The sequence below is a fragment of the Guyanagaster necrorhizus genome (assembly GCF_019112545.1).
Source record: "Guyanagaster necrorhizus MCA 3950 unplaced genomic scaffold BT62scaffold_37, whole genome shotgun sequence".
NCBI classification, from domain to species: domain Eukaryota; kingdom Fungi; phylum Basidiomycota; class Agaricomycetes; order Agaricales; family Physalacriaceae; genus Guyanagaster; species Guyanagaster necrorhizus.
In genome coordinates, this window is record NW_025064916.1 from 367,858 (window position 1) to 395,226 (window position 27,369).

Genomic DNA, 27,369 nt, shown 5'->3' on the forward strand with positions numbered 1-27,369 from the left:
AGCATGGGACAACTATGTGGCTGTGCGGCGGACATATCTCTCTACCTTACCCGACGACCATGGTCTCGTCCTGAACAGTTTATTTTCTTCCAAGACAGCCTTCGTATCATACTTCGTGCCATGGAAGGTGCCAGTAGCTCCAACTTTTATTCTGGAGGTCATCGAGGGAACGGGTGAGTACATATCTCTCTATCAAAAATGCCGCGTCGAACGTGTCTTTTATAGTGGCGTCGTCCAGGAATTCGTCAATGAAACGTTTGCCGCCAGCAATGAATCGTCTACGAGGTCCGACCTTCTATCGTCCCCATCACAAGAGACGGGTGCCGTTCAGCGCCCTAAGCGACGACGAAACGGACCGTCGGAACGATTCCGTAGAGAGCGCGAGCTAATACATGGCCAAGCATCTCACAAGCAGCTGCTACGTCTTGTAATCGATCAAGAGTACGAGGCAAATAAAATGCGCAAGGCGATGATCGTTGTGCTGGAGCGACTCGAACACGAGACGCAACGTGCTACGGCCGCTGAGGACTTTTCGGCCCAACTCGTGCAGCGATTCCAGTTGTTGAATGAAGGTCGATTGAAGATGCATGAGGAACTCATCGAGGCCAAGAAACAGCTGGAAATGTACCGTGTCCAGTATAACCACGCTCGGTCGGAGATTGTGAGGGGAGAAGACGTGTTAGCGACCGTGTCCGACCAGCTGCAGAGTGCAGAGAGAGACGCTGTACGTGCACGGTCGCAAGCCCACAAGACGGAACAGAAGCGTGCCGTGCTTGAAGCCTTGATAGAGGGCAGGCGAATGGGAATGTTGTCTGGATACGCCCAAGCTCAGCGGGAGATCGGGGAGTTCAGGTCACCCCAGATTGCGGCCACTGAAGAATACGAAGAAGAAGAAGAAGAAGGGGAAGAAGAAGGGGAAGATCTTGATGAGGAGGAAGAGTACGAGGAACCACCACGACCAGTACCGAGGACCGATACCACGGAATCGTACTATTTCCCGCCGCCACCGCATGCCGCGCCTCCAACGGTTCCTTCTGCTCATACATTATCTCCAACCGAGACAGAAGAGCCACTCCCGCCTCGTTCGCCTTCTGTCCATGAATTCCACGTCGAAGTTCCTCCTGCAGAATATCCACAATCTTTCCATCATCCTCAGTATGCTACTGCTCCTGATAACTTTATACCAACATTAGACGCGAGCGGTGCAATCAGTATGCCTCCGCCGCATGAGTGGAATAGCGCAATGCGAGCAGCGTCCCCACAACCTGAGGAGTCGGACAAGAAGGGCAAGGGTAAAGCGAAGAATAACGATGATTTCTCTGAATACAGCTATACAGCTCCGGGGCGGGCGACCTCTTTTAACGCATCGGTAGATACGCTGACTGGTCTAGGGATCTTGGAACCCGATGGTAGGGGCAAGTTCAGTAATCTGGACCCGATAAGAGAGAGCTCGGCGAGTGTCGATAATGTACCACTTCCCCCAGTGCAAGGACACCCGTCTTCTGTGCGATCTCAGCTGAAGAGCCCCAACATCGCCTCAGCTGGGAGCAGTTCTCCCGTGGGCATCAATGTCCAGACTCCGGTAAGGTTGATGGTCAACATTGTATTCGTTTTTCTAATTTTCATCGTAGTCTTCGCATACGCCCTCATCTGCAAAGAGATCGGCCAGCCGGAGACAGGAGAGCTTTTCTAGTGACAGACCACCGTCCCGACAACAGCCATTACCTCCTCATGACAAGGTCCAGCTTTCGACTAACCACGAATGGGATCAAACGGGGCCAAGCTGGGTCCCAGCAAGACCACCCTCTTCGCAATCCCACCGAGCACAAGGCCGACCTTCATCTGCAAATCATGCTAATTCTTCATGGCAGGCGCCACCATCCCGAGAACAAACGCCAGTTCCAGCCGAATCACCTCCCCTACCCAACCCTTTCCCTCCTCCTCGCGCGTCAAGTTCTCACTCCCGACATAAATCAACCGGGGCTCTTACTCCCGAAATGGTCTCCAATCCCTTGCCCTCTCGCGCACGCACGCCGAGCATGCGTTCCCAGAACCTCCTCACCCCCGAAATGGGCCTGAATCCCCTTCCTTCGCTCCGACACGTCCCCTCCAACCTCTCGCAACGCTCCCATGGCAAGTTTGAGCACTTTGACCAGCAAAACTACGTTGACCCTGCTATCATCGGGGGCGAGGAGAGTCAGGTAGACTTGCGGAGGATCCCGAGCAGGCCTACAAGCAGCGTGGGCTTTGGGCTGGCACGGACCAAATCGAGAGGGTCCACTGTTCGCGGAGAATAGCCGTATATGTCGATGTTACCGATATTTCTCTTCTTGATGCTCCATTTAGAATCAGCCACCTCCTTGTCGTACCTTCAATCAGTACTACTCACGCTCAAATGTCCCTACTAGGTACTATATCCATACGCTTCACCCCGTCTATATTTCACCATCTTCCTTCTGGAAGCTGCTTTATTATTCTACCGCCGATTTATACGCTCTGGAATGACGAAAAAAGGCGCAAAAACGAGAATCTCTGTATATTAGATGCGTGGTTGGCGTGTTGATGCCAGACACGCCACGTATCCCCTGAACTTATCGATGCAATAATTAATTACCGTCAGAACGGCACCAAAACCCATGATTGTGCCTTCCTTGGCTTGTCCGCAGTTCTACCTTCGTGCGTCTCTCTCGCTCTATCGCGTTGTGGGACAACGCCATACAGCCTCCGTTATTCACAACAAAATGTGTCGTGAAAAACCGGTGAGTAAAAATCTCTTGCACTGTTTCCGTAAAATGTAACGCATTGTCTTGGGTCTCAAAACATGTGGATGCTTTTCTTATGTACCCGAACCTGGGACACGGTGAAAGTAAGCAAAAAAAGTTTCAACGAATATTTTTCTGACGTTCTGATGTTGTAGTAGTATCGCATGAGTACTAAGTAATACCTTTTCCACTCCCTTCTGTACGCGCGGTGAAACTGGGAACGTAAGACTGAATTTTCGATTTGCAAATGGATTTACAGTGGCGGGGCACACTGGAGGTATTGCACAATCTTTTGAAATAGTTTCGGAATGGCGTCTTTCGGTATGAGGCCCAAGGTGACATGGGTGTACTGCACTCCCGGGCATGTTTTATATTAGCTCCGTGTCAATCAGATTGCAGACTTGGGGCGGCGGCTTCGAATTCATTTTCCGGACGATTACATATAATACATACAAACTAGAAAGAGTCAGTACGGGTTGCAAACACATAGAAAACTGTACTCGTAAGCCTTAAAACGGAGCTCATACTTGACCATTTTCTTCCGACATGCCATGGTCATTCCCATCCGGCTGATGTTTGATACAATTCTGAACTGAAGCGAAGAAAATTACTCTCTAGATCATTTAGTCTCTAATTTGACAACACTAAGGGGCAACATGGCCGAGTGGTTAAGGCGCTAGAATCAGGTCAGTCGATCATTATGTTATCTAGTCCGAAAGGGCGTGGGTTCGAGTCCCACTGTTGTCATGTTTTATTTTATATTATATGTGATCTTAACAGACGGCCGTTCATTGATCTCTCAGCCTGTAATTTACTGGGAAAATATATAGAGATCTATTTTTAATCGGTAACTATGATATGGAGCCCTGCACCAGGTACCACAGGGACAAGTTCTGCAAGTTTCTATAAAGTGGCTTGCCGGGCTAGATTTACCCAGCCGCTTTCACCCGGAAGTGAATAGCCGGCTGGTAAACGAGCCTAATATTAAACGTTTAAACAGTCCATCAAATTTCTGCTCAGCAGCTCCCGGCACCAGGTACAGCGGTGTGGCCCAAATTCCGTGGCCAATCGTAGTCTCCATGCGGCCGAAGAATATCATGCTCGAACGGCACAATCTTTTATACGACCGCGGCTGATGCGATTTTGAATGTTCAATGTTCAATCATTGCCGTAGTACTAGTTGATGGTAGTGATCTGGGACGTGACCTTCATCTAGTGACGCATCCAAATGTTGCCAACGCTTCAAACTCTAATTATTTACATGCAGATCAGAATCACAGGGACCTAATCAGACAGCTCTGACCTAAGAGAACATTAAAGAAGTGCTCCTACCATTGGGAGATTTCATTATCCAGCTAGTCGACCGGTGACCATATAGACCTGTTGATGGACAGGAAGGACGGTCTGCACTATTCTGCGTCGAGGCAGTTGATCGATCGAGGCAATTTTGATGCAACCTCGGGCCTCAAAGATCGTCAAATTCTCCTGATTCAACGAGGCATATCTCCCATATGACTCTAGTAAAGTTTCGATTGATGGCGCCTTTCTATGATACACGAGTTGCCCGTGAGTTCACGGCTCTCCTCTGCTGATGGTGGCTCAACCAGACCTGATCATCTAAAGAAACCCCAAGGACTAGGCCGTCCTGTTCATGTCCCGTTTACCCACCGGGGAATCGAGGAGGATACACCTTCCCACATGACCTCCTACTAACTGAATACTCTTCCACCGTTCTGACCGTAGATCAAAGATATCTTCCCATTAACACTGCATTCGTGAGAACTTGACTCCGCATCCGCTACTCAGCGTCCCCCATCTCCGGAACCCCAGGGAGTATCAGGACTATACATGGCACCTATAAGAGCACGACAACACTTCGGCGTTCACCCCAAGGCCGAAAAAGAATCGTTCCACCCTCATGTTGATGATGCATAGCCGTTCAAGGAGTCCTTCTCGTCGAAGAAGCAAGGTTTTCGGGTTTCATGTTCAGCGTATGACCCTGCAGAGAGAAGGATTGATTCGGAAGCATCTTTATATTGGCACGCGGAACCCGGCAACTGGAATCTGACACTCAGGACTGGGGGGAAAACATGCTTTTCGAAGACAGCGAGATCCGCGTCTCCCAATCAGAAGCAGAGAAGTCGTAGAGTCTATGAGCCGTGTTCCGACAGGACGCATGATCAGGCTGGTGGTACAAGTGTTGCAGATCCTACAGACCTATCTTACATGCGCGGTAATATACAGCAACGAAAGATGTCCCAACTGAGCTGTCTGAAATTGACTCAATCTCAACCCTGTAATGACGAATCAGTACGATATCAAAGGATGACAGTTATATCACGTACTCGACGGCGACTACGACTTTTGTATTTTGTCAGCCTTTGGAGGTAAAGAACAAAAAGGTACTTACGACTGAGAGTATAGATAAGTGTCCGAATAATCAGGCTCCGTGGGTTTAGGTGGTCGATCTGGCGCAGTAGACACAAAGAATGTCAGCGACCCTGACGGGTCGCCTTGCTGGAGACATATTTCAAACAGCATCGCGTCTGACAGAGCGCTACCAAGGGCATATGTGCCTACTTGGGCTTGGTAGACGCGAAACCGAGAATAACGATCATCCGGAATACATAACTGCAAAGCAAAGGGCCGGGTTGTTAATTTTATTCAAATAAAACCTTCATGGCTAAAATGACCTTTGACAAGACACGTTCCCGGATAAACGACCCATTGGTCGCACCAGTGATGTCGACCACCTGGTACCGCTCCGCGTTGCAGGTGACAATAATCCGCACTGTCGGTAAGCAGAAAGACCTGGGTGGAGTAGGTGAGGCACTGAATAGAGTGGACAGAGACGCTTACATCGTTGTCGAGCCGTGCACAACCGCAGTCGGTGGTGGAGGTGGAGAAGGTGATGATGAACCTGGTCGCCTCTTATGTGCCAGGAGCACATCAATTCGCCAGTGATGTAAAGCGAAAGGGTAAATACTGTAAGGCAACAGATGATCGAAGATTGATCTGTCGAATCGGAGAACAGAGAATTCCTGGAGGTAATGAACACACCTTGTCAACGTTGGCGAGGTGTCAACCCCCTTGATTGAAAGACAACGCTCTCGACGATGACCAAGCCGATAACCATTCAACGGAGAGTTTCGGATGTGAAGGTCAAACGGTATAGACCAAAAAAAATCCTTTGTAAAATCCTTGAGAGCCGGAGGACCCACCAGAGGGCCTGGGACTCACAGCACAGCGAGGAAGTAGGTGATGCCTTATGCAGAAGGATGAAACGCAAAGGAGGAAACCCTTGGGAGAGGTTGCCACGTATATCCCGAAGGGGGGGTGATGGCACCACCAATGCAGGAGTGGTATATCCCAAACTCGGCTGTTCCGTGATGGCAACTGTTCTGGCTGCCAAAAATAATTCCAAAGCAAAAAAAGTCGAAGTGAAGTCGTCTTGAACGTCGCTCGAAGAATGTCGCGCAGCGGCCTAACGACGGCTTCCGCAAGTGCTAAACACTGGCTGAGGGTCCGGATATATATAATTTGTGCTTGATGTCAAATTTGGCACCCCAGGTTCGAGCCTACGCATGTCGTTGGACTGGGATGCAGCGCCCGCAGACAATATTCAAGTTCTTCGATGCAAATGACCGCATGAATTCCAGGGGAAGCCTCTTTGCAAGTGAATATGCGGCCAGTAAGAGCGACAAAACGGGTTTCAAGGAAGACCGGAAAAAATGAGACTTTCTGACGCTTCACAGCGCCCAGGTGGACCTCCGAGTCAGCGTTGGCAGCGCATCATTAACACTGAAGAATTGCGCCGCTGTCATAGAAAAGAGTCATGGTGACTGAAGATTCTACAATTTTTTCGAACAAGATGAGTTTCCCGCCGTCCGACTCGAAAACTTGAAACACTTGAAGGGAAAGATGCTGTAAGAGAGGAAAATCCATGACAAAAGCTTCGTTTGTCTAGCAGCCTTATCTGAAAATGATGGCCGAGATTGCCGAGTGGTTATCAGATCAGCCGCTCTAGAATCAATACCCCCTGATGAGCAGCGTTAACGCGTCAAAATTTTAGCATTGCTACTAGAAACTTACTGTGCATGGTATTCCAAGAACATTTATTTAAACTTATTAATTTTCCGGCTTACTTAGTCAGGCATCACGTGATCGGGCCGGTTTTAATACTATTTATTATTATTATTAATAGTGAAGTTTCTTCTCCCATACTTATCATCTGGTCAATCATGGCACCCACAATCAAGGTCGGCGATACGATACCTGAAACAACATTCACCTACATTGCATATACACCCGAGCTAGAAGCCAAGGTATGTCGCGTTGATATTGTGGAAATCACCCCATTGATCAGATTGTCAGCTTGCTTGTGGTATTCGTAAGTGCCAAAAGAGGCTGATTGAATCTCATAATAATGGGGATATGTCATAGCCACGAAGCTTAACACTAACTCGTGGAAGGGAAAGAAGATCGTACTTTTTTCTGTTCCAGGAGCCTTCACTGTGCGCTATTTGCTTCCGAATTAAGTACACTGCTGACATTTCGAATCAGCCTACCTGCCATGTGAATCACCTTCCCCCCTACATCGAGAAGTACGATGAGTTCAAGGCGAAAGGTGTTGATGCTATCGCCGTAGTTGCTGCGAATGACGCTTTCGTTCTGAGCGGATGGGGAAGATTCGAAGGCGTTCAAGACAAAGTACTGTTGCTTCGAACTTCTACGTTTCTGACAGTCAAACTAAAGATCTCTTATAGTTTCTAATGCTTTCTGACACAGATGCTAAATGGTCTGAAAGCATGGGACTTTCTGTGGATCTCTCCGCTGTTGGCTTTGGTACTCGTACAGCCCGCTACGCTATGATCATCGACGATCTCGTGGTGAAATATGTAGAGGTACGATACGCAAGTGTAGCCGTTTTTACTCGCTGACGTTATGTGTATAGCTTGAACCTGCTAAGGGAGTCACCGTTTCTGGAGCGGATGCTGTTCTGTCCAAACTCTGAACCGTAAGAGCCAGAAATGTGTAATACCATTTTGTATCGTCAACATAAGACGCGTTCTTCTATGCACGTCTTGACCCCCCGTCCATAAAAGAATTTAGCTGGGAATAAGGACAGAAACGGCCAAGAGCATGAAAGTTCAATGATTGAGTTGGTCAGGTCAAGCAACGGGCAGAACAGATGCAGCCACACAATCGACGGTATGTGTAAGATCTTATCAGGACTTTGGTCATTAAACCTCTTTTACACATAGAAGCACTTGGATCAGCAGGGTCTGGATATCGATTTTAGGCGCGGGTGGGGCCTTCGTTGGCTGCGGAGTCAAAAATAACGTCTTCCGCTGACTAACGTCTCCGGAGGTATACAAGGTCGACATTCAGGTTCCAACGTTACCGGAAAGCTTATTATATAAAGACAATGTCAAGTAATTTTCCACTGCCTCGTTTTTTCTTTGCACGTCTAGAAAAGTTGAAGCTACTAATGCGCAGTATTCCACGAAGTTTACGAGAACAAGGCCCTCCTATGAAATGAAGTGAACAGCAATCAACAGTAAAGAGAAGGCGTTACTTGGTCTTGTGCACTATTAGTGGAATGGGGCGGAGACTAATTACCAAGTACCACAGTGGTCGGAAATAGGTGGGTCGGTGGCAGTCCGCCCGAAATTCCGCATTTTGGTCACGGTGACCCACGCATGACGCTTTTTTCTACTAGAGCACGACGGACATTCAACCTTATTCGCAGCAGCAAGGTGCTCATGATGTATCTAAATTCTTCTGCTTGCTACTGTCAATCTGATATTTTTTCAGGACTCTGCACGTAGTTACTCTATTTCTCACTGGCATGATATGGCATGTACACTGGCAAGCGACGTGTTCTTCTCCTTTGTTCCAATGTGCATACGCAACCCTCAAATCCGTGCGGCATTAGTATTTGGTCTTCTGTGGTGACGGGTAATACGAGAACCTTTGTCGGCCCTTCAATTAGACATCTTTTTCGGTTTGCTTCTGTCCAATGTGCTTTTGGCTGTCGCTCCTGACAGAAGTCAGCCTCCTCAGCAGAGGGAACTACTAATTTGGTTGCTAGCAAGGGTTGTGTTTTGGGCTTGTTCTGATCTCCTGCTCTAGGCGTTGGCAAGGCTATGTCGTTTTAATATAGCAATTGACGAGACCCGATGACTTGCAAGTTACCTTCACTTCCAGTCATATTCTCACTAACTCTTGCATATAATTTTCTATACGATGGCTCGTTTACGCTATTTGCCTGCCTCCGTGAGTCTAATCTGTTCGATCTAGCTCTCCTCGTTTGTGTTTAATCGATAATCTTCACAGGGCATGTCTTCATCCACAGACCATATGAGTCCAATAGAATTGAGTACCCAATGGCCGCCTAGCACTCTGGAATTGATAAGAGTTTTGTTTGGCAAAGATGAACGTTCAACAGCCAAACCAGCGGTGGATTCCGTGACTATGCCTCTTTAACACGTCTTCGCACAGGTTTCGTATCTGTAAGCGGCTCCGACTATTGTTAGTTCTTGTCAGTTCTTGTCTTCTCACGGACCGCCTTGTAAGGTGCCATCACCAGGTGATCCCAAATTCAACACATGACCTGCGGAATTGGCGACGCGCCAATCTTATGTACGGTCACCACCTCTATGGCGCCGAGGTCACTGGGTGCCCACCAGCACCCACAAGTTGTGCCGAGATCCGCAAGTTCCTGAGAAAGTTAGGACAGTCTCGTTTGTTCTCCAGTGCATCGACCAACTAGTTCAGTCATCTGCTTTATTACCTACTCGACTCCTAGAAGACGGGTTCAACTCGGCGCAGCACCCATCTTAAACTTCTATCTATCATCCTTCGAAATATATTTGGAACTCGTCCGCTCAATGACGTTTGTTCCATGCCGGACCCCAGTTTCTTCATTCATTTCGTCGTTATCTACACTGCTAGGAGAACTGTACTAACATTTACGGAAGGCGTCGTAATGTGTCATAACAAATATAGTTTCTCGCAGGACTCAAGTTGCTTGGACGGATAATTCAACGTTGCACATATGAAGGACAGCGTTTGCTCCCTTCTCGTACAGGGTCCGACAACTACAGAAAAAGGCATCGTCGACCGGTAGTCTGGTGAATTGCATGTCTTCTTTTTACGTCGAGGGCCAGGTTGATCAATGTTAACGTTGCAGATAACAATCGATGCACATACAGATACCATCGTTAAGAAAATATTCGTCTTCCCCTTGACTGCGCAAAGGGACAATAGAAGATGTGTAAGCGTGTCGCAAGGGACACCAATGAATGTTGTTAGGCAGCGGATGAGGGCTTTGTCCATATCCTACCCTTCATACATAATACATAAGTGGCTATGCCAATTGGCAAGACAACGCTACTCGCACGCGCGGACCCGTCGAAGCGCAGCACTTAGCCTTACTAAAATGGTTAGTACACCTTCATTTCGCAAACATAACGCCACTGACATAACCTCATTTCCACAATTGTCCTTAGATTCTTATTACTTGGTGTTGTCTGCGATCTACTTGTAATCTTTTGGCCATCAAATGAGTACGAGATCATAGGAAGAACCGTCTCTCAGAGTGTTTAGTTGCGGCGTCATTATGGGATACTGAATCTCTAAATAGGCATTGTACCGACACGCCGCCACGCAGTTTGAAGAGACAGTCTCGAACCGATGCCATGTCTACTGTCGCAGAAGCCATGTCAATGTCAGAAAGCGCAGTATTTCTACATCCGCGGGCCTTTACTGATGAACTGTATTAGGGAGAATATCTCACATGTTCACTTGAACCTGTACGGTAGCCAGTTGGTAGAGAGTTCCTCTATCAGGTTCACGCGTGACCCAAACATCTCCATTTGATGATATTCTTACATGCATGTGGATCCTTTCGGGTAGAGGCCGCCACCAAAAAATCCGTCTCGCTCCCTTCAGGTCAACAATTTGAACTAGTGCAGCGGAATGGCGGTTGCAATATGCATTTTTTCTTTCTTACAATACCGATGGACACCCGCCAGACAACCACATGTGCAAGAAATACCGATCACTGAAAATCCGAACATACGACGGACGGCCGTGGGTACGCCGAACCTTGATATGGCATAGATACTGATCATATCACCTGCGTTGCAATGCAGTAGCCGTACTCTGTGCTTCGATCTCCATCGGCACCGAGCCGCCCCAGAGCTGGTATAACCGAAGTCGTCGATGCCAGACTCGTCAAACATGAAGTCCTCGCGTACATCCTGTAAAGATTCGCCGGGAGGATGTACCAATCAGTTCCTGGCCAGGTTATTTACAACGATCAATATTGATCTTTTTCCGTCCATACTCACTTGTGTTCCGTAAGGGCCAACCGGTTTCCAGAAAGTCGAGGACGATTCAAACAATATACACCGTTGGCGACGTTTCTTTGTCCATTATCTATCAGGATTTAATTAACTCCATCACGATAGACTTGCAGAAGTGACAATTGCACATTGCACCACTTTTGTGCTGTGTGGCTGGGAGTATCACGGGTAGTGCACTGTGAGTAAAAAATTCCTGGAAAGGCCATGTGGCGTTTAATTGGGTTTGCGAATAGGGCGACACCCGAGCAACAAGATACCATCACTCAGATCGATCCATGTTGGTCGAATGCCCGCTCGTGTTTCTCCTATAGCTTCTATAGACTCGGTATGACTTGTGGGGGTCCGTGATTTGTCTTTCACTTCATTATGTTATTCATGAACCTGAGGCACCTTTCCAGATCAGGTCTGCGTGCGAGGTATCCATCGTGTATGTCCCGGTGCTTCACCGAGGGCATGCGAAAAAAAGCGTCGGTTTGGTTATTTTTACTATATGGAAGAGAGTGGTTTTTCCGCTTCTAGGTTCCTTTCCGGTTTAACCTTGGAAGCGACATATCTGGAAGTCTACCAGGCCGGAGTCAACTCTTTGGCTCCCCTTGTGGGTTATGGTGATGGCGTATCGGTGTCGCTTCCAAGAGTTTAGGTCAGCGATAAGCCATATGTTTAAATGCGCAAGTTCTGCGTTATGTCCCCCAAAGAGTTTACTCCCTCCTCCAGTCTTCTTACCATGGACGCTGTCTCTGCTACTTCTGTCGCCGTTTCCAAGAGGGCCTCTGGAGAAGAAGACAACATATGGCGAGCCTACTACGCTGATGAGTACCCTCATCAGTTGTGGTGGTTGGTGTCATGCTTCATTGCATTTGTCGCCGTTTGCCAATTCGCATCCTTCGTCGTCGGGAAGTACCAAGCTCGTTCCAAGAACTCACCCGTCGCGACGGAGAGCAACAAGATCCAGTTTAGTAGGTTGCCCCTGGCTTTGGTCAACTACTGGCGCGTCCTTTCATTCCGGGTTACTATTGGCGTTGGATCCTATACGTTGAACCTGGCCGAGGTTTTCCTCACTTGCGCTTATATCGTCGCGCTTTTCACTTGGGAGTTCATTAACAGTACGATACCTTCCTTTCTCGTTCATCGGACGGCACCTTACACTTGCCTTGCTCTTTCAATAGGCACCTCTGTTGCTGGAGTTAAATTCAGTTCCGTCTACCTCGCTGGCCGCGCCGGGAGTATTGCTACATGCCAGTTCCCACTGGTGACTGCCCTTGGAACGAAGAACAATGTTGTATCATGTACGTGTCCTTACTCCGACAACTATTGGCCAGGATAGAATTCGTTGCTCATGTCTCAACGTAGTAATTACGGGCGTCAGTTACGACAAGGTTTGAGTCATTGCTACCTCCACTAATATCCGTGCTGATTATCCTGTAGCTCAACTATATTCATCGCATGACAGCCCGCGTCTGCTTCTTAATGCTTTGGATTCATGGGGGTTACAAGGTTTGTGTCGTCATGTATATTTGGAGCACATTGCTGATATTTGCTTTATACAGTTTCAACGGTCAGTCGTTGTCATGACCCCTTTCAGCCATATAACTGACTATTGTAGTGTGGAGGGAAAGTATGAAATCCTTTGGGTCCGAATGGCATTGGTGGCCATGACCGCCTTCTCTCTTTTGATCCTAGTGTCTTTACGACCTGTTAGGGCAGGAGCATATGAGTTTTTCTTTTACGCTCATTTCCTTATGGTATTGTAAGGGCCCGCTTCCTTTCCGGTGTTTTGCCATGCTAACGTTGTCGCCACCTAGGATCTTCCTCATTGGAGGATACTACCACACCAAGAATTTCGAGTAGGTTCTTCTGTTCCCGATGTTGCTGGTCAACGTTATTAATTGACTCATAAAAGATACGATCCCTATATCTGGGCTTCCTTCGTCATCTGGGGCCTTGATCGCGCCATACGAATGATCCGGGTTGTAGTTTTCAACCACTCCTACTTTGGGCTCAAGACTGGACACGGTACTTTTGATGCCAGCGTGGAGCGTCTGTCCGAGCACTTTGTCCGTTTGACTCTGAAGCGCCCCCCTCACTTCCACTGGCGTCCTGGCCAAACCGCCTATCTCATCACGCCAGGAGTTTCTCGTCTGCCATTCGAAGCCCATCCTTTCACTATCGCTAGCTACGATTCTAGCTATGACCCCACGGAGAAATCCGCTGATGTCGAAAAAGCGTCCAGTTCCGTCCTTGCCAAATCATCCTCCAAGTCCTTCACCTCTGGAGGAGAGAAGTACTGGAAAGAGCTAGTGTTCCTGGTGAATGTTCGGGAAGGCTTTACCCACCGATTGGCCACCATTGGAACAGACAAGGGGACGGTGAAAGTTTTTGTTGATGGACCATATGGACCATCGCCGGATCTCAGCTCATTCCATACCTCTGTTTTCGTCGCTGGTAGGTGTATTTAGTTCCAATTGTATATCTTCTTACGACTCGCTGTTTCAAGGTGGCACTGGGGTGTCATACACACTTCCGTTACTACTGGACGCCATAGAGTAAGCGTCGTAATGGGTTCTCAGGATCGGACTAATCATTCCACATTAGGCGTGTCCGTGAGGGAAAGAGCACATGCACCAAAGCGGTATTTATCTGGGCTATCAGAGACACGAGTGCGTTCGTTTCCATGAGCTTAATCCACGTTTTTCCAATTTTCATTTAGCCCATGTGTGCTGGATATCAAATGCGATTTCTAACGCGTTACTTCGGGTACCGCTGTCGATGAATGTGGATATACGCATCTACGTCACTGGTGGTGCTCCCGAGTCTGTTCAGTGGGACACTACATCCGTCGACTCTGATTCTGCGTCACGTAATGAGCAACCGTCATTCCTTGGCTTTGACTCGGTGAACGTCTATCAAGGGCGCCCAGATCTTTCGCAGCTGCTACCCGAACAAGCAGAGGCTACCCGGGGCGGTCGCATGTCTGTTACGGGTGCGTTTGCATTCTCTAGCTCTGCGGCTCTGTACTAAGAATATATTCAGTATGCGGCTCAAGGGCTGTTGCCCAATCATGCAGATCGGCTCTTCAATTCCCCCTACGCAATGCAGCTACGGTTCTGAGAGGCGGCGCAAGTGTGACGCTGCATGTGGAGTCTTTTGGTTACGCTTAAAAGGTGTGATAGATTCAGGGTATTGATAGATTCCTTCTTCTAATCGTCGATAGATTGTACAATTAGTTATAGACGACTGGCATCGCTTTGTAGTTCCCTTATCATTTAGCAATATATCAGTTCGGAAATGTGCACACCTCCGTCCCCTTCGGTGCGGAACAACTTAGTAACTGCGTTGCCAAGAGCAGAATCTCTTTGCATTCACGGTCTAGGCTCGAGTAAGGTTCATGTGTGGTGACGATCACTGCGGCAATCAATAGGATTTGCAAACGAACAAGGTACGTATAATAATAATGCTAGAATATCAGAACCATGCCTCGCTCACACGGTCGTCACATCTGAATCCGGATTCTCATTATCTCCAGGAATACCCCGGTGTTGCCTCCCGTCTTAAAAGACCTTTCTTTTACCAAATTCGTTCTCCAATGAAATAGACGCAAGACCCATAGCGGAAATAGCCTCCCGTTGGAATCTCGCCGGGGTCGACAATCTGTTCGAGCGCCGCTTGCCGTACCTTGGTCTGGTATTGGTGACGAAACGAGCATCTATCTGCGTGTTGTCCACCCTGTCCTGAAGCTTCTGACTCTGTGTACGCGCGACACGCGTAGGAGTCGGTGGGGAGGCTCGCGGGACGTACTGCGAATAGATGCGTAGAGCGCGAGGAAGCGGAGTCGGTGTTGAAGGACCTCGAGTTTCGTGAGATACTCTGCACCTCTTGGAAGGTCTATCTTGATCCTCCTCGTCCTCTTCTTCCAGCCTCGTGAGCCTTGGCGTTCCTCGTGCGGAGAGGTGAGGTAAAGGGCTCTTGGGCGGGCTGCAGTTTCGTGCTCTTTCTTCGTCATCCTCCGTCCATGACCGCGTCCTCTTGGCTTTCGGGGCGGGGGGAGGAACATGTCTTCGTAGACCGACGATGACTTCGATGGAGTTCCGAATGAAACTGTCGGAACGATTAAGGCTTACGTCGATACGAAGCAGAGCGGGAAGTTTAGTGTTGAGCGTGGTAGCAACAAGAACCAGCTGGGAGTGCGACATGGTAAGAAGGTCTTCGTGACAACAGAAGGGAACGGAGTTAAGAGTAGTGATCACGATAGCATCTTCACAGGCGTCTTCATTCTGCAGAGCGATTATTCCTGGCGTTAGCAGAGAGTGTGGATGCCCAATTTCACGATGGGCGAGCGGTGTGTCGACGACAGGATCAAGTTCACTAGCATGATGCTCTTCAGAAGAGAATTTGAATAGATTTAGTCTGAGGAATAGTTTGCGAACAGGAGTGAAAGGATTAGAGAACATTCTGGTATGCTTCATAGTGGATGATGGTGGTTCGAAGTTGAAAATGAAAGAAGAACGATCACGAATTATCGATCGCAGCCCGATTACTAGCAGGCTGCCTTAATTCAGACTGTTTCCAAAAGAAGTCCACATAATGCTGGAAGCTAGCTTTTCATTGTCAAATTCCAAGGAATACACAACGAATTTTGTAAACACTTCCATTTGTTCGTGTCGGGCACTGAGGCACTTGGTCAATGCTTGAGCCTACTACTAACTGTCAGTCTCCAAGTATGAGGAAACTGGATAATAAACCAGCGTAATCCTAGAATACTGCCAGAACAGACCATAGTACGTCCAGGGTTACAATGCACCCCGATTCTGATTGGTGTAGCCTGGCGAATGTGATTGTATAACCACTTGGCCCAAACGTAACGTCCTGATGCAGCAGCCAGCAAGAAGCAGGAAACTGAGCTTCATCCCCCAAAGAGGGGGGGTCGTAAAATTCATGACTGGCGACAACATTTGTAAAAACCTCCAAGAATTCACGCCAATTCTTTGGATCCTGATGAAAAATTTATCAATAAAATATATTCGTTTCAATCAGCATAATCTCCCGCCTTGCTAGGTCAATCTGCACCCAGTTCAAGATACATTATGTCATAATGCAACCTCACTTAACCAATTCGTGAAATCCGTACCCGCAAAACCAAATGGCTGACGGTCATCCAACTGGCTCTCGACCCATCCCAACCATGGGGTCCATCGCGCGTCAACTGCAGAGAGAATTGTTGCTGCCTCAGCACCCCACTGCTTTCTGGCCCACCACGGGCTATCCTTCGCCGCCTGTTTCATCAAAACACAATAGTGCGCCAAGATGATGAGTGCACGGGGTTTCCCCTCAGCCAATAGGCGGAAGTACGTGTTAGGAGCCATTGTCCACCACAACAAAGCCAATGCCATCCAATTCTGAAATGAGGCTTTCCATGACATCTCGAGGATGCGTATCGACTCTCTATACGCAGCATACACGGATTCATCGTGTAGCTCCTCAGGGTCTGGCGCCGTGCTCAGAAGTGTCGGCAAGGATGATGAAAAGGGTTCTTCAAGAGGCGTAGATATCATTGTTGGTGCCATCATGGCTAACATCGGACGCAGAACGCCTTCTTGGAGCTCTGGCCAGATTTTCGCAACATCGCAGGTGATATTATGGACCGCGAGATGCCAGTTGGTCGCAGATAAGGAGATCATGGATGACGTAGCGAACTCATACATCACACCAAGAGCCAAGGTGATGAAGACAGCGCCCATATCCCCCTCCCCATCCATTTCAGCCCTGTGTAACCCCATTTTAGCCTGCCAGTGGTAGGTGCTCGCAGCTACGGCATACCGACTTGCAGTTGGATCAGCATGGTAAACATGAAGTGCCGATATCGCGAGGATAGCGTAGAGGAGAAATTGGTTTTTAGGATCGAACGCGAGTTTGGGAGCAATAGTTTTCCATGCATTTTCCGAGGCAGGATCAGGAGAAAGCGTATGCGAAGTAGTGGTAGCATAGTGGTGAATTAGTTCGAGGGTCAGTAGGTCGAACGAGCCAGTGCCAGTCGAGTTCGATATCGTGGAAGGGAGATTTTCAGATGAACTTGACGCAGCGTGGGTAAAAGTCCCTGGCTCTAGCAAATCATTTTGCGAAGTATTGCTCCAGGCGCACTCTATGCCTCTCCTCGTGCAGTTCTTGCACATAGGCAATTCCTCGTCGCACTTCATTTCAACGTCTAAGTCAGCTCTACAAAGGGCAGAAAGAGAGAGTACACACCTTGACTTTGCGTTTCTTGCATGTCTTGCATCCATTTCGTGTTTTGTGGTGTGGGCGAATTGGTGGCATATTAGCTGCCCATGCTCGTGGTCGCTAAACCGACGGCAACTGCTGCGACGGGAGTTTAAACTGAGTTCAAATTTGATCGGCATTTTCCATCGCTCATTTCCCTGTATGTCCGAAGTATGTCCACGAGAGAATTGGGGACATCTATGACCATCCTCATTTTGTGCCATCCACATCCCTTTTTTCGTAGCTATGGATGGCAAGGGGTTCCAGCCCGTTGCTCCGGAACATCGGGTCGATCGATCGATCGGCTTGCCATTATTTTTTCTACATGTCTTCAGAGGCCTTGGAAAAAATTAAAAATTAAAAAAAGCACAAATTTTTTGTGGCATCGTCAAGTCTCTTGACCGGAGCCTGTTTAACGCATAATCCAGCTTGCCGTGAACAGGACGGAGAATACACGGGACCGCTTGAACTTCCTTTGAGCCATCGAACGGTGAATTGCTTTTGATCCCTTGACCTGGCTTTGAATTTTCCTTCCAGTGTTGTCAGCTGTCGTGGTTCTGCACTATCAGATGCTTCAACCTTGGGATTCAAGTATGTACTAAAGTAAAAAAAAAAATGACGTTGTAATGATATAATACTACTATACAATTGCGTTCTATCTCTTCCTTCTAACATACCTTCCATCCCCACGCATAGTCTCTGCCTCGATCTCTCTCCTCTTCTTCTCATGCATCTCCTTCGCCCTCTCATTGATCCTCGTCATTTCCTGCGTATCCGGGAACCCAATGTCCCAGTACCCCGGCGGTGTCCCACCTTGCGCCCAATTATACCGATGCCTCGATATCCCCTTCTTCCTACGCACAGGAGAAGGCGTAGCATTCTTCTTTGGCGACCGCCACAGCGGCTGCTTGAGACGGTTCGGAAGGGGCCCGATAGCTTTGTAATACTACACGAGAAGTCAGAGCTCGTTCGAGAGGTAGGAGAAAAGACGAACCTCACGACAGCACTCGCAATCCCCCGCATGGAGTTTGCGCCGCTCGTCCTTCTTCCGGACGACAGCGTCAAATTGAAAGTCGAGTCCGTCATTACGCTTCGGATCGATGGCAAAGCTTTCGTTGATCGTCTTCTCTTTCGAATCTCTTGCGTATCGTCCTCGACCCTTGAACGCCGAATAATCGTTCGTCTGTCTGGCGTTAGACGCTGCGGATGCGGATGATGGTGCTTTCTCCTTCTCTTTGCCTTTTTCTGATGTACGTGCGAGAGCAGATGGCGGAGAGTGAGGGCTGTCATGTTCGTGACTGAGACGGCGGACTTTCTGTGGTGGTTCCAAGGCACTTTTCGGTTTCGTCGGAGCTAACAGAAAGATATCGTCAGCTTTGTCTGTGGAAACTCCGGTCTCCTCGGCGTACATTGCTTTAATGAGAGGATAGGCGCTGAGCGAGGATCGTGTCGCTGGCTATCTGGATTTGAGACCTTGGACGGCCGCATAGACCGTGACGTCAATGGGGCTAAAGACAAAGCTTTAGTGTCTTAGAAACGAATTGAATTAATGATCGTACCTCGACCTTGAGAGATGGACAAAGACATTTTAGACATCAGAGTAGGGCTCGATGTCCCAGCTAGTACAGGACCATTTGTTAGAGATGACAGGGCGAGAAGCGCAGAAAGCAAGAATACCAGGAGAGTCTTCTTCCGAGTCTGATGAATTTGGTACCAGAATGGAGCTGTTAGCCTTGGGGCTGAACAATCTAAGGGTCCAGTAAGCGCGACTGAAGGGATACGCGAATTGACATGACTTACAATGGTAGTTGAATCGTGGTCTTCGAAGGACCAGCTGCATTCACCGGGCTGATAAGAGAGATTGATGGAAGCGGCAGCGAGCTTGGAGTCCCAGGTCGCTTGGATGCATTTGGTGAGGAAATCGTCTTGACTAACCTGTGGTGACCGTTACAATGTATCAACAAGTCAACCAACAGGCGCATACATGGGTATCAGTGCTGGCGTGGATCCAGGTGGATTATCCTTGTTGCTCTCATACAAATTCTTGTCCTCGTATGGATACGAAGCTGCCTGACGATGAGCGAAGATATCCACATGAGTTGAAATCGTGCTCACAATCGTCCGCATAGAGCAACGGCCTTATCGTCTCTAACATCTTGCCATTCTCAGTTAACCGCGTAAAAATGTTCCTTCGGTACTCGTTCTCCTTGTCGGCCTCCATTTTGGACTTTGCCTTGCATTCTGTATCGAACAGAAACGCCTTGAAGTCGCGCCATTTGTTGTAGTCTCGTCTGTATATTGCAGCTGCGCGTTGCTTCTTGTCCAAGAGGTCATCATATCGCGACTGGAGAGCCTTAAGCTGGGATGCCAGTAGTCGTCTTGATGGCGAAGGAGATGTTGGAGGTTCCCTATTGGAAATATATGTTCTGTCTACAATTGTCAGATCGCTAAGATAAAACATACTGTTTTTTCCCCACTTCCAGTCGAAGCTGGTTTCTCTCCTTTACAGAATCATCCAGCTGAGCTTGTAGCTCGTCCCTTTCGTCTGTCGCACGACGGAGCGCCTTCTCTAGATCCTCAATCCGAGTCAAGGCATCCCTGTACTTCGTGCCGTGTTCAGCGTTGTCGACCACGAACAGGGCCTCCTGCAAGTCATTAAATCCAAGGACTTTGACTAGATGTCCAATTCTGTTCGTTACGCCACTGAGACGATTGAGCGTGTCCTCAGCAGAATACTTGAGTCGGTCATACTTGGCCTCGTGTGCCGCGATTTCTTTTCGATGCTTCTCGTTAAGTACCTTGTCACGCTCTCGCATGTGCGCGCTGGAGAACGTCGCGCCGTCCATGCGAGGCCGTCAAGGGTGACGATGGTAAGAGTCGAAGAAACGTGGGCAACGTGGGAGCTGACGATCAACAAACAACCCTGACCTTGTACCACCATCATGTCCACCATGCGACGGCCGCTGACGCCAGTGACGAGCTCGAGGCCCTCGGCGTCGCCACTCATAAAGTCGAGCGTCTCCTTACCCCCGGCTCCTCAGCGACAACCCACCACGCCGTTGCCACTGCGAGCAATACCTTCCACCCTCGCGGTCAAGTCTTCTCCTTCCGTACCTCCCGCATCTGCAACGTATGAACCGCTCATCAAAGCCGTTCTCCGGCAACGGCTTCTCTGGAGGATTTTCTTGGGCTCCATCGCGTTTTGTTGGGTGCAGACAGTGGCATGGACAATATGGTGTCTCGGCGGTATTGAGGAACTGGGGATTGGCGGGTTGTTCATGGTTCCAGTGGCGCCGTCAACATCAATGATGGCATATGTGTACTGGGCAGCGGTAGCATTGCCTATCGTGGTGCTAAGAAAAAGGCATCTCACAGGTGCGTCGACGCGCTCTCTCACTGAATTTATTTGTTGATTCAGTTTTCCTTAGGCCATTACTCGACATCAAAGACGCCTTTAAAAACCTTGCAGAATGCGCTGGTGAGGCAGAGCACTAAAAGCGCATTCCTGGTATATTTTGCCTCTGCGATCATTGCAACCCTTCTCCATGTTTCAATGGCTCGAATGTCCAAATCGGATGACCCTCGTCTGACAGTGTTTGTCAAATCAAAGTGAGTGGCTGATGCGCATGTTCATTATTTTCGTGTTTAACTGGATCAGGAAGCACCCATATTATCTGAATGGCCGTTTGGTGTTTCTTCTGACATCTCAAGTTATTGTTGCATGTTGTTCTATGCTCCGAAACATCATGATGGATCGCTTTGTTTTTCGATGGCCATCCTCTTTTGTAAGCATAATTTTCAAACCATAAATCATATGCTGAGGTCTTCTGCAGAACGAGACCCGAAAATCTGCAGTTACGGTCGGCGACTTCTTACGAACACTGGCCGTAGTAGTTCTCCTCGCATCCGTTTCCGTGCCCACATCCGCTGCTGTGTTTGCTACTGCTCGGCTTACGTTTCCCATACTTTACCGCCTACCATTACTTCATCTTATCCTACGACCATTCACCGCACACTTCCTTCGGGGACCTTGGACAATATTTTTGCCTGTCCAACATTTCGCTCTTCTGACAAGATCGTGGCTCCTGGCGTTTTCAACCTTGGCGACCTGGGAGGTCGCAGAACTACTGTTTGATTCCTTCATCAGCCAGCCCATTCCTGTATCACATCTGACCGCGGACCCCGCAGTGACCCTCGTGTCAGGAGCAGCTTCCCCTGATATAACATTTAAATATTTTGCATATGCAGAATTGAACGAGTTATCTACTGACCCCACTCCTTCAGCGAGTGCACGTCGGACAGCTCTTTTCAGTGATCAAAAGTATTTTCCCAATCTCTGGAGTCATTTGTGTAGGGAAAGTCTTCTCGTTCTCGGGCGAGATTATCAGCATTTCTTGCGCAGAGGTGCGCCCCTTGTCACACCGCCTCCTGCAGCAGCAACGGTGGCCCCCAAACCACCCACCTTCCTATCCACACCTATATCGGTAAACAAGCAGTCCATCTACAAGGAAGCGAAACCGTCCCCCATCAGTAGCGTTATTGATTCCTTCAGTGCGGATGGATCATTTGCACAAGTAGTTGAAGCGGGTGCCGAAGCTGCACACATTCCGGAATTATTCAAGTCAGCTAGTACTGCTTTACCCGTCCCAGCAGAGGTGATCAAAAGTGTGGAAGAAGCCAAGGATTATTTTGGGAATGTCAAGAAATCTTTGGGTGATGCCATTCATCGGTACACGCCTGTTGCTGTGCAGGAGGCATTTGGAACATGGACAGATTGGTGGACTAGGGAGCGGATAAATAAGGTCGCAGAAGGATCTTTACCCGGGCGCGAACTTGATCTCCTCGTCATAGAAGGTACGATCATGGCATTACTTTGCTGTTTTGGGGGTTAACTTGTCTTTTACTTTTATTAGTTCTATCGCACTTGACCTGTTCTTCCTTAACAGAAGACCGATATGGGGTCGTCCAACGGGATATTCCCAAAATCCTCGAGGCGATGCTTTCCTTCCTGTCAGCAATTGAAGACTACCAGATTGAACTGAACGCTCTGCAGCCACCACCACCAGAAGAGGAGGAAGGCGTTTCGGAGAAAGAAAGAATACAGCACGAGCATCTTCGGATAGAGTTGGCGAAAGCTAGTGAGGTCGTGGGATACCTAAGTGCCGGTGAGTGTCTCACGATTACCCTGTTTCTGTATACTGACGGGGATCGGTCGTAGGATTGAAAGATGGTATCGCGCGCGTTGTTCGGACGTTTGGAAGTACATTGAATGCGTTCAAGTTTGCACCGCGTACCGCAAAGAAGCTGCAAGGGTTTGTAGATTATATTCAGTAATCATGATCAACCTTTTTGTGTTTCTGTCAGCAGGCGGTTCTGGGTCGTCTTCAGTCGGCAATTCGCTTCAAGCAGCTACCGGAGTCTAGGTAAGGATTATGTAATATCAGGAGGATGCTAGACATTGCCGGTTTACTCTCATGCAAAGAGGATGATCAAGGGTACCGATATGTGGTATCGTTTTATTACCCCAAGGTGTGGAACTGAATCTGAATTTTCTGCTTCAGCTGGCTCAACACACCTTATGCAAGATACTCGCTTTGGGCGTCGTTCCCTGTTACACGTACTTGCCAAAATCTGGAACACTCACATAACGCCTATCATTGAGGATGCAAAAAGTGCAAAGGACCATGATGTGGTCAAGAGTCACTACCCAACCTGGAGGAAATTTTTACCACCCTTTTTGATACGGAGCAATGATTCGTCCCATTCCCCATTTCTCCATGGAAGCAGCGAGGCTGATGTGGACTCGAGACATCCGAGGTCCGCCCTCAGATTAAAAATCTGTCCTGGGGTATTTTTGTGACTAACGGTAATCATTGGTCGATTAGATAGCACCTTGTCAAGTACGTCCATTCAGCCGCTCTTGGGTTTATACTGACTGACGAAATTGATTTGCAGACCGAAGAGGTTACTACGCTAGTCCAGCTTACTTTCTGTCTACCCCACCGACGGCATCCATAAATTACATAAGGTCAGTGTTCTCGGTCTTTGGCTTGACCCCCACTTCTCAGGATACGGCTATCAGCTTTGCGAACGTTGCGCATCATGGTATCCATCATGGGAGCTTAACCGGAGAGTGCGGGTTGGCCGGGGATCCTTCACCGCTGTACGTTAGCTTTTAATTGAGCTCACTTGATGCCACATCGGCATGAATAGGTTCCTTAATTCGCCAGAACAGAAGAGCTTGTGTGAATGACTAGGTGAGCCTCATCCGGTCACTTGTAGTGCCGCAAATGCTTCGCATTCTCACAGGAACGTATAATGACCACCGATGCATCGATTGAGGCTTGGTTACGTTAACGCTCCGAGGTACCAACTATGAGATGTTGTGTAGAGATGAATGGCAGCTGGAACGAACCTTGCTTCTCAAGTGCATAATGGCAACGTTTGGTAAGAGTGATTGTTTGAAACAGCAGTCCAGTCAGACTGAGAAATGTATACAGATGACGAGATGTACGGTCCTCTAACGAATTGCGCTCTTACCTCATACCGACCCGACGTACCTGGGCCGCTTTGACGATATGGAAAATTCAACATAGAATTCCTATACGCAGAACTTTGTTCTACATCAACTATCTGCTTCGTTCTGGATCCTATGGGACTAAATGTCTTCACAGTGACCCTCTCGGGCTCTGGGCCCGCGCGAGTGGGTGGTCCAGCTCATTCTCACGCGGCTGGATTATGCCTTTCATGATGGTGAGTTAATGTCTTGATACATAGAGGTAATGCTGAAATATATCAGAACCTCATCATCGGATTTACATAACCTCGAAGATGCCAGCATAAGCTCTTTCGATTCTGCAACGAGAAGCAGGACTTCTGCACAACTTGATTCATCATACGTTTCATGTTTTGCTTTAAATGAGGGTGGACGCGTTGCTTGTGATTCATTGTCCACTGTTCCTGCTGGCGTCAAAGATGAAGACCTCCGGCGTCATCTTCATCTCTGTCTTACTGCTTTGCCTGGCCTTCGATGCTACTGGTCGTCCCAGTGATCTCGGCCAGATTCGTCGCCGACAGGTGATGCGAACGACGTCTATATTGAATGGTAGGTATCACTGTGTCTTGTGTTTCTCTGTGATTCCCTTAAAGCTTCATATAGATCCCGCGCCTCAACCAGATTTACCAACTGTTCAAGAAGCTCAAACAGCGGCAGCAGCCGTTGGCTTAAACTTGGATGCCATCCAGGCAGATATCTTGTCAGTCAAGTCAAACTCTGATCGTTGTTCTTTTGTGGCTGATAAAGTATAGGGTGGGGATGAAGAAGAAGAAGGAGCTGTTCTTCTTTTTCGGTATTCAAAATGCGACCGACTTTAAGAGCAAGCTGGGAACAGATATCCACCCTCTCATTACTTCTACGACGCAGATATTGGATATTTCCACCCAGCCTCTAACAGCTGTCAATATTGCTTTTTCCCAGTCGGGACTCGCTGCTTTGGGCATCACTGATAATTTGGGTGACCAGTTCTATTCCCAAGGACAGGAAGCCGATTCTGCAGCCATTGGTGATCCTGGAATGGGCAGTTGGGTACAATCGTTTGCGGGAACATCTGTTCATGGCGTTTTCCTCCTTGCATCGGACACTATTGATAATGTCAATGAGACGCTGTCAGACATCTCATCGATATTCGGCGACGCCATCGCTGAACTACACCGTGTTCAGGGTGAGGCCCGTCCTGGGTCAGAGGAGGGACACGAACGTAAGTCTTGCATCTTGCGATCCATTAGGATCGTTTCTTAATGATGCATATCCAGATTTTGGGTTCATGGATGGAATCAGTCAGCCAGCCGTTATTGGCTTTACACAATCGCCATTTCCGGGTCAGCTAGCTGTCGATGCAGGAGAAATCCTACTTGCTGAGGAAGGAGATAGTACTGCTCGTCCGCCATGGGCTAAAGATGGCTCGTTCCTGGTCTTCCGTCAGATGGAGCAGCTGGTCCCAGAGTTCAACAAGTTCTTGTTGGACAATCCGATTTCTGAGCCCGGTGTGCTCACTCCCGAGGAGGGATCCGCCTTGTTGGGAGCTCGTATGCTCGGACGATGGAAGAGTGTATGTATTTCATGGTATTCTTGTGTGAAGACTAATTTATGATTACAGGGAGCACCCGTTGATCTTGCGCCGTTGTTTGATGACCTTACGCTGGCGGCAGATCCTATGAGGAACAACAACTTCACCTACCACCAAGACGGTGAAAGTAGCACTGACCAGACTAGGTGTCCCTTTGCCGCCCATACCAGGAAGACACGACCCCGAGGGGATTTCACGCCGGAGGACACGGCGCATCACATCATTCGCGCTAGTATCCCGTACGGACCCGAAGGTTAGACCTTTTTCAAGTCGAAATCAGATGGCTTATAGAATATATCCAGTGACTGATGATGAAGCGGCATCAAACACGACAAGCGCTTCCTTGGAACGTGGTCTTGCCTTTGGTTGGTTGGAATGTTTTCGTCCGTACAAGCGTCGACCTGATTGATGTTACGACAGTCGCATATCAATCCGACATTGGCCAGGGCTTCCGATTTTTGCAGCAGGTTTGGGTCAACAATGCAAAGTAGGTGTTCTGATTTCTCCTGTGTCCTGACCTGAGTATTTTGTAGCTTCTTCCAGGCCGGAACCGGTGTAGATCCTATCATTGGGTCTGCAGGGACCGATCCTTCTCTAAGAAATCGTACAATTACTGGTCTAGATCCAACAGACCCGGGCAGTGCTATCACATTGCAGAATGGTGGGTGTCCAATCAAACATCGGACTGGCGGCTTTGGGTTAATCATTGGGACCTTTCAGATTTCGTTGTGTCACGGGGTGGAGAGTACTTTTTCTCGCCCTCCATCTCCGCTATATTGAATACCATTTCGGCCTAATACCCCTGTTGATGTAAACAAAGAAGCGATATACTCACAGACAGTTAAAAATTCTGATTTTCTCTCCGTGTTCCAATTATATCATAATTCATCTATCCTGAAGGAGGTGCAGCTGATTCGCTACTAGTGCTCTGGAGGTTTTCACAGAATCATCTTCAAGTCGGCGTGTTTGACGCATGAACAAGACTTCCCTTCAATGTGATATAGTGGGATGGTGATGTGCTTGGTAATGGCTAAGTGACTAAGAGAGGCGAATGAGGAATGAACTCTCAATCACCAACCTAACCACTCAATACACAATCACCAAATACAGTTGAGGTCGGTTGTTTCGAGTACAATAGAAGCACTCTTGCAGTCTTAAATAAAATCAAAGGGGCAGTCAATAAAGACAGTTATTCAACTCTATCTTGCTTTCAAAGATGAAATACTCGTGAGAGTAGTTTATAGCAATGTTTAAGTATAATTAGGACTTATAATCAACACCAAATTGCGCTCTAAATCAACTTAGAATATTCCGAAACCCAATGAACTCCGAAACCCAAATACTAAGTCTATCAAGCACTTAGGCTTGACTAGCTGCACTCTTGGCTGGCTAGCAGTCCTCAAAACCAAAGAACTTGTACTCTGATGCCGAAACCCTTATAGTTTGGAACCCAAATTAATCCGAAACCCAAAATACAGTTATTATTCCAATCCAATCCTCTCTAAGTGACAAAGCAACTTAAATAAATCACTAAGTCGAAGCAGAACTCAAAATCCGTTGTCCCAGGGACTAGCTACAGTGGGCTAGAAGGCCTGAACGCGGGGGTGGGTCGCTTGCTTCCTATTTCCCCCCCCATTCCCTTCTTTTATACACCAACAACATGTACAGAATCTATAAATAAAGCATTCAAAATAATATTTCTCCTGTTTAAAGCGGAATCACACCATTATTCCGGAATGGCGGCACTCCTGGACTCCCCTAGGCTTGCCCAGACCTGCCTGGCCACCGCTCAGCTTTATTTTAAGCCTACAGTGCCTGTGGGTACCTAACTCCTTTCTGTCTACTCAAAGTTTTAAT

General features: G+C 48.2%; 9 protein-coding genes and 1 non-coding gene across 10 annotated transcripts; 6 read left to right on the top strand and 4 right to left on the bottom strand.

Moving 5' to 3' along the window:
* Positions 1 to 5: 5 nt before the first annotated feature.
* Positions 6 to 2,541, top strand: BT62DRAFT_483944 (uncharacterized protein). Its single transcript, XM_043181123.1, has 3 exons — positions 6 to 173; positions 226 to 1,582; positions 1,632 to 2,541. Exons 1-3 carry the CDS (start codon positions 121 to 123, stop codon positions 2,295 to 2,297), a joined length of 2,076 nt encoding a protein of 691 aa, XP_043035051.1. The 5' UTR covers positions 6 to 120; the 3' UTR covers positions 2,298 to 2,541.
* An 871-nt stretch (positions 2,542 to 3,412) lies between these two features.
* BT62DRAFT_t165 lies at positions 3,413 to 3,509 on the top strand. The gene has a single exon. It is a non-coding gene; the product is annotated as a tRNA-Leu (tRNA).
* A 1,462-nt stretch (positions 3,510 to 4,971) lies between these two features.
* BT62DRAFT_923317 (uncharacterized protein) lies at positions 4,972 to 6,861 on the bottom strand (the record flags this gene model as incomplete). Its single annotated transcript, XM_043184495.1, has 6 exons — positions 4,972 to 5,056; positions 5,173 to 5,393; positions 5,456 to 5,573; positions 5,622 to 5,747; positions 5,984 to 6,167; positions 6,855 to 6,861. The coding sequence occupies 6 exons, from the start codon at positions 6,859 to 6,861 to the stop codon at positions 4,972 to 4,974; spliced, it is 741 nt and encodes a 246-aa protein (XP_043035052.1).
* A 142-nt stretch (positions 6,862 to 7,003) lies between these two features.
* BT62DRAFT_1011573 (1-Cys peroxiredoxin isozyme) lies at positions 7,004 to 7,776 on the top strand (the record flags this gene model as incomplete). The annotated part of the gene is made up of 6 exons (XM_043177798.1): positions 7,004 to 7,087; positions 7,137 to 7,152; positions 7,206 to 7,276; positions 7,326 to 7,472; positions 7,529 to 7,666; positions 7,717 to 7,776. The coding sequence occupies 6 exons, from the start codon at positions 7,004 to 7,006 to the stop codon at positions 7,774 to 7,776; spliced, it is 516 nt and encodes a 171-aa protein (XP_043035053.1).
* A 4,082-nt stretch (positions 7,777 to 11,858) lies between these two features.
* BT62DRAFT_923319 (iron reductase) lies at positions 11,859 to 14,292 on the top strand (the record flags this gene model as incomplete). Its single annotated transcript, XM_043184496.1, has 12 exons — positions 11,859 to 12,237; positions 12,301 to 12,420; positions 12,485 to 12,510; positions 12,560 to 12,628; positions 12,682 to 12,689; positions 12,738 to 12,881; positions 12,937 to 12,978; positions 13,035 to 13,576; positions 13,629 to 13,677; positions 13,727 to 13,791; positions 13,842 to 14,114; positions 14,165 to 14,292. 12 exons carry the CDS (start codon positions 11,859 to 11,861, stop codon positions 14,290 to 14,292), a joined length of 1,845 nt encoding a protein of 614 aa, XP_043035054.1.
* A 906-nt stretch (positions 14,293 to 15,198) lies between these two features.
* Positions 15,199 to 15,426, bottom strand: BT62DRAFT_836048 (uncharacterized protein; the record flags this gene model as incomplete). Its single annotated transcript, XM_043182427.1, has 1 exon — positions 15,199 to 15,426. A coding segment is annotated over one exon (228 nt), but the record flags the coding sequence as incomplete, so codon positions are not given.
* A 1,551-nt stretch (positions 15,427 to 16,977) lies between these two features.
* BT62DRAFT_826715 (uncharacterized protein) lies at positions 16,978 to 17,443 on the bottom strand (the record flags this gene model as incomplete). Its single annotated transcript, XM_043182385.1, has 2 exons — positions 16,978 to 17,319; positions 17,375 to 17,443. Coding segments are annotated over 2 exons (411 nt in total), but the record flags the coding sequence as incomplete, so codon positions are not given.
* Positions 17,444 to 17,999: 556 nt separating this feature from the next.
* Positions 18,000 to 19,304, bottom strand: BT62DRAFT_955864 (uncharacterized protein). The gene is made up of 6 exons (XM_043188352.1): positions 19,187 to 19,304; positions 19,064 to 19,134; positions 18,946 to 19,005; positions 18,796 to 18,894; positions 18,381 to 18,739; positions 18,000 to 18,332 (listed from the first exon to the last, which is right to left on the bottom strand). Exons 3-6 carry the CDS (start codon positions 18,980 to 18,982, stop codon positions 18,042 to 18,044), a joined length of 786 nt encoding a protein of 261 aa, XP_043035057.1. The 5' UTR covers positions 18,983 to 19,005; positions 19,064 to 19,134; positions 19,187 to 19,304; the 3' UTR covers positions 18,000 to 18,041.
* A 1,033-nt stretch (positions 19,305 to 20,337) lies between these two features.
* Positions 20,338 to 22,720, top strand: BT62DRAFT_907943 (uncharacterized protein; the record flags this gene model as incomplete). The annotated part of the gene is made up of 6 exons (XM_043183687.1): positions 20,338 to 20,761; positions 20,815 to 20,995; positions 21,045 to 21,171; positions 21,226 to 22,240; positions 22,300 to 22,551; positions 22,605 to 22,720. The coding sequence occupies 6 exons, from the start codon at positions 20,338 to 20,340 to the stop codon at positions 22,718 to 22,720; spliced, it is 2,115 nt and encodes a 704-aa protein (XP_043035058.1).
* A 1,641-nt stretch (positions 22,721 to 24,361) lies between these two features.
* BT62DRAFT_1011579 (fungal peroxidase) lies at positions 24,362 to 26,309 on the top strand (the record flags this gene model as incomplete). Its single annotated transcript, XM_043177799.1, has 9 exons — positions 24,362 to 24,491; positions 24,546 to 24,642; positions 24,695 to 25,143; positions 25,199 to 25,494; positions 25,543 to 25,765; positions 25,815 to 25,877; positions 25,933 to 25,999; positions 26,046 to 26,173; positions 26,233 to 26,309. 9 exons carry the CDS (start codon positions 24,362 to 24,364, stop codon positions 26,307 to 26,309), a joined length of 1,530 nt encoding a protein of 509 aa, XP_043035059.1.
* Between the last annotated feature and the right edge of the window lie 1,060 nt (positions 26,310 to 27,369).

Bases quoted from the DNA above. Each gene is read 5' to 3' on its own strand.
- BT62DRAFT_483944 (XM_043181123.1), top strand. From the start codon at position 121: ATGGAAGGTGCCAGTAGCTCCAACTTTTATTCTGGAGGTCATCGAGGG. The intron at 174-225 runs GTGAGTACATAT...TGTCTTTTATAG, and splicing joins GGAGGTCATCGAGGGAACGG to TGGCGTCGTCCAGGAATTCG. The intron at 1,583-1,631 runs GTAAGGTTGATG...TTTTCATCGTAG, and splicing joins GCATCAATGTCCAGACTCCG to TCTTCGCATACGCCCTCATC.
- BT62DRAFT_955864 (XM_043188352.1), bottom strand. From the start codon at position 18,982: ATGTCTAAAATGTCTTTGTCCATCTCTCAAGGTCGAG. The intron at 18,740-18,795 runs GTACGCCGAGGA...TCTTTCTGTTAG, and splicing joins TATCCTCTCATTAAAGCAAT to CTCCGACGAAACCGAAAAGT. The intron at 18,333-18,380 runs GTTCGTCTTTTC...CTTCTCGTGTAG, and splicing joins ATTGCGAGTGCTGTCGTGAG to TATTACAAAGCTATCGGGCC.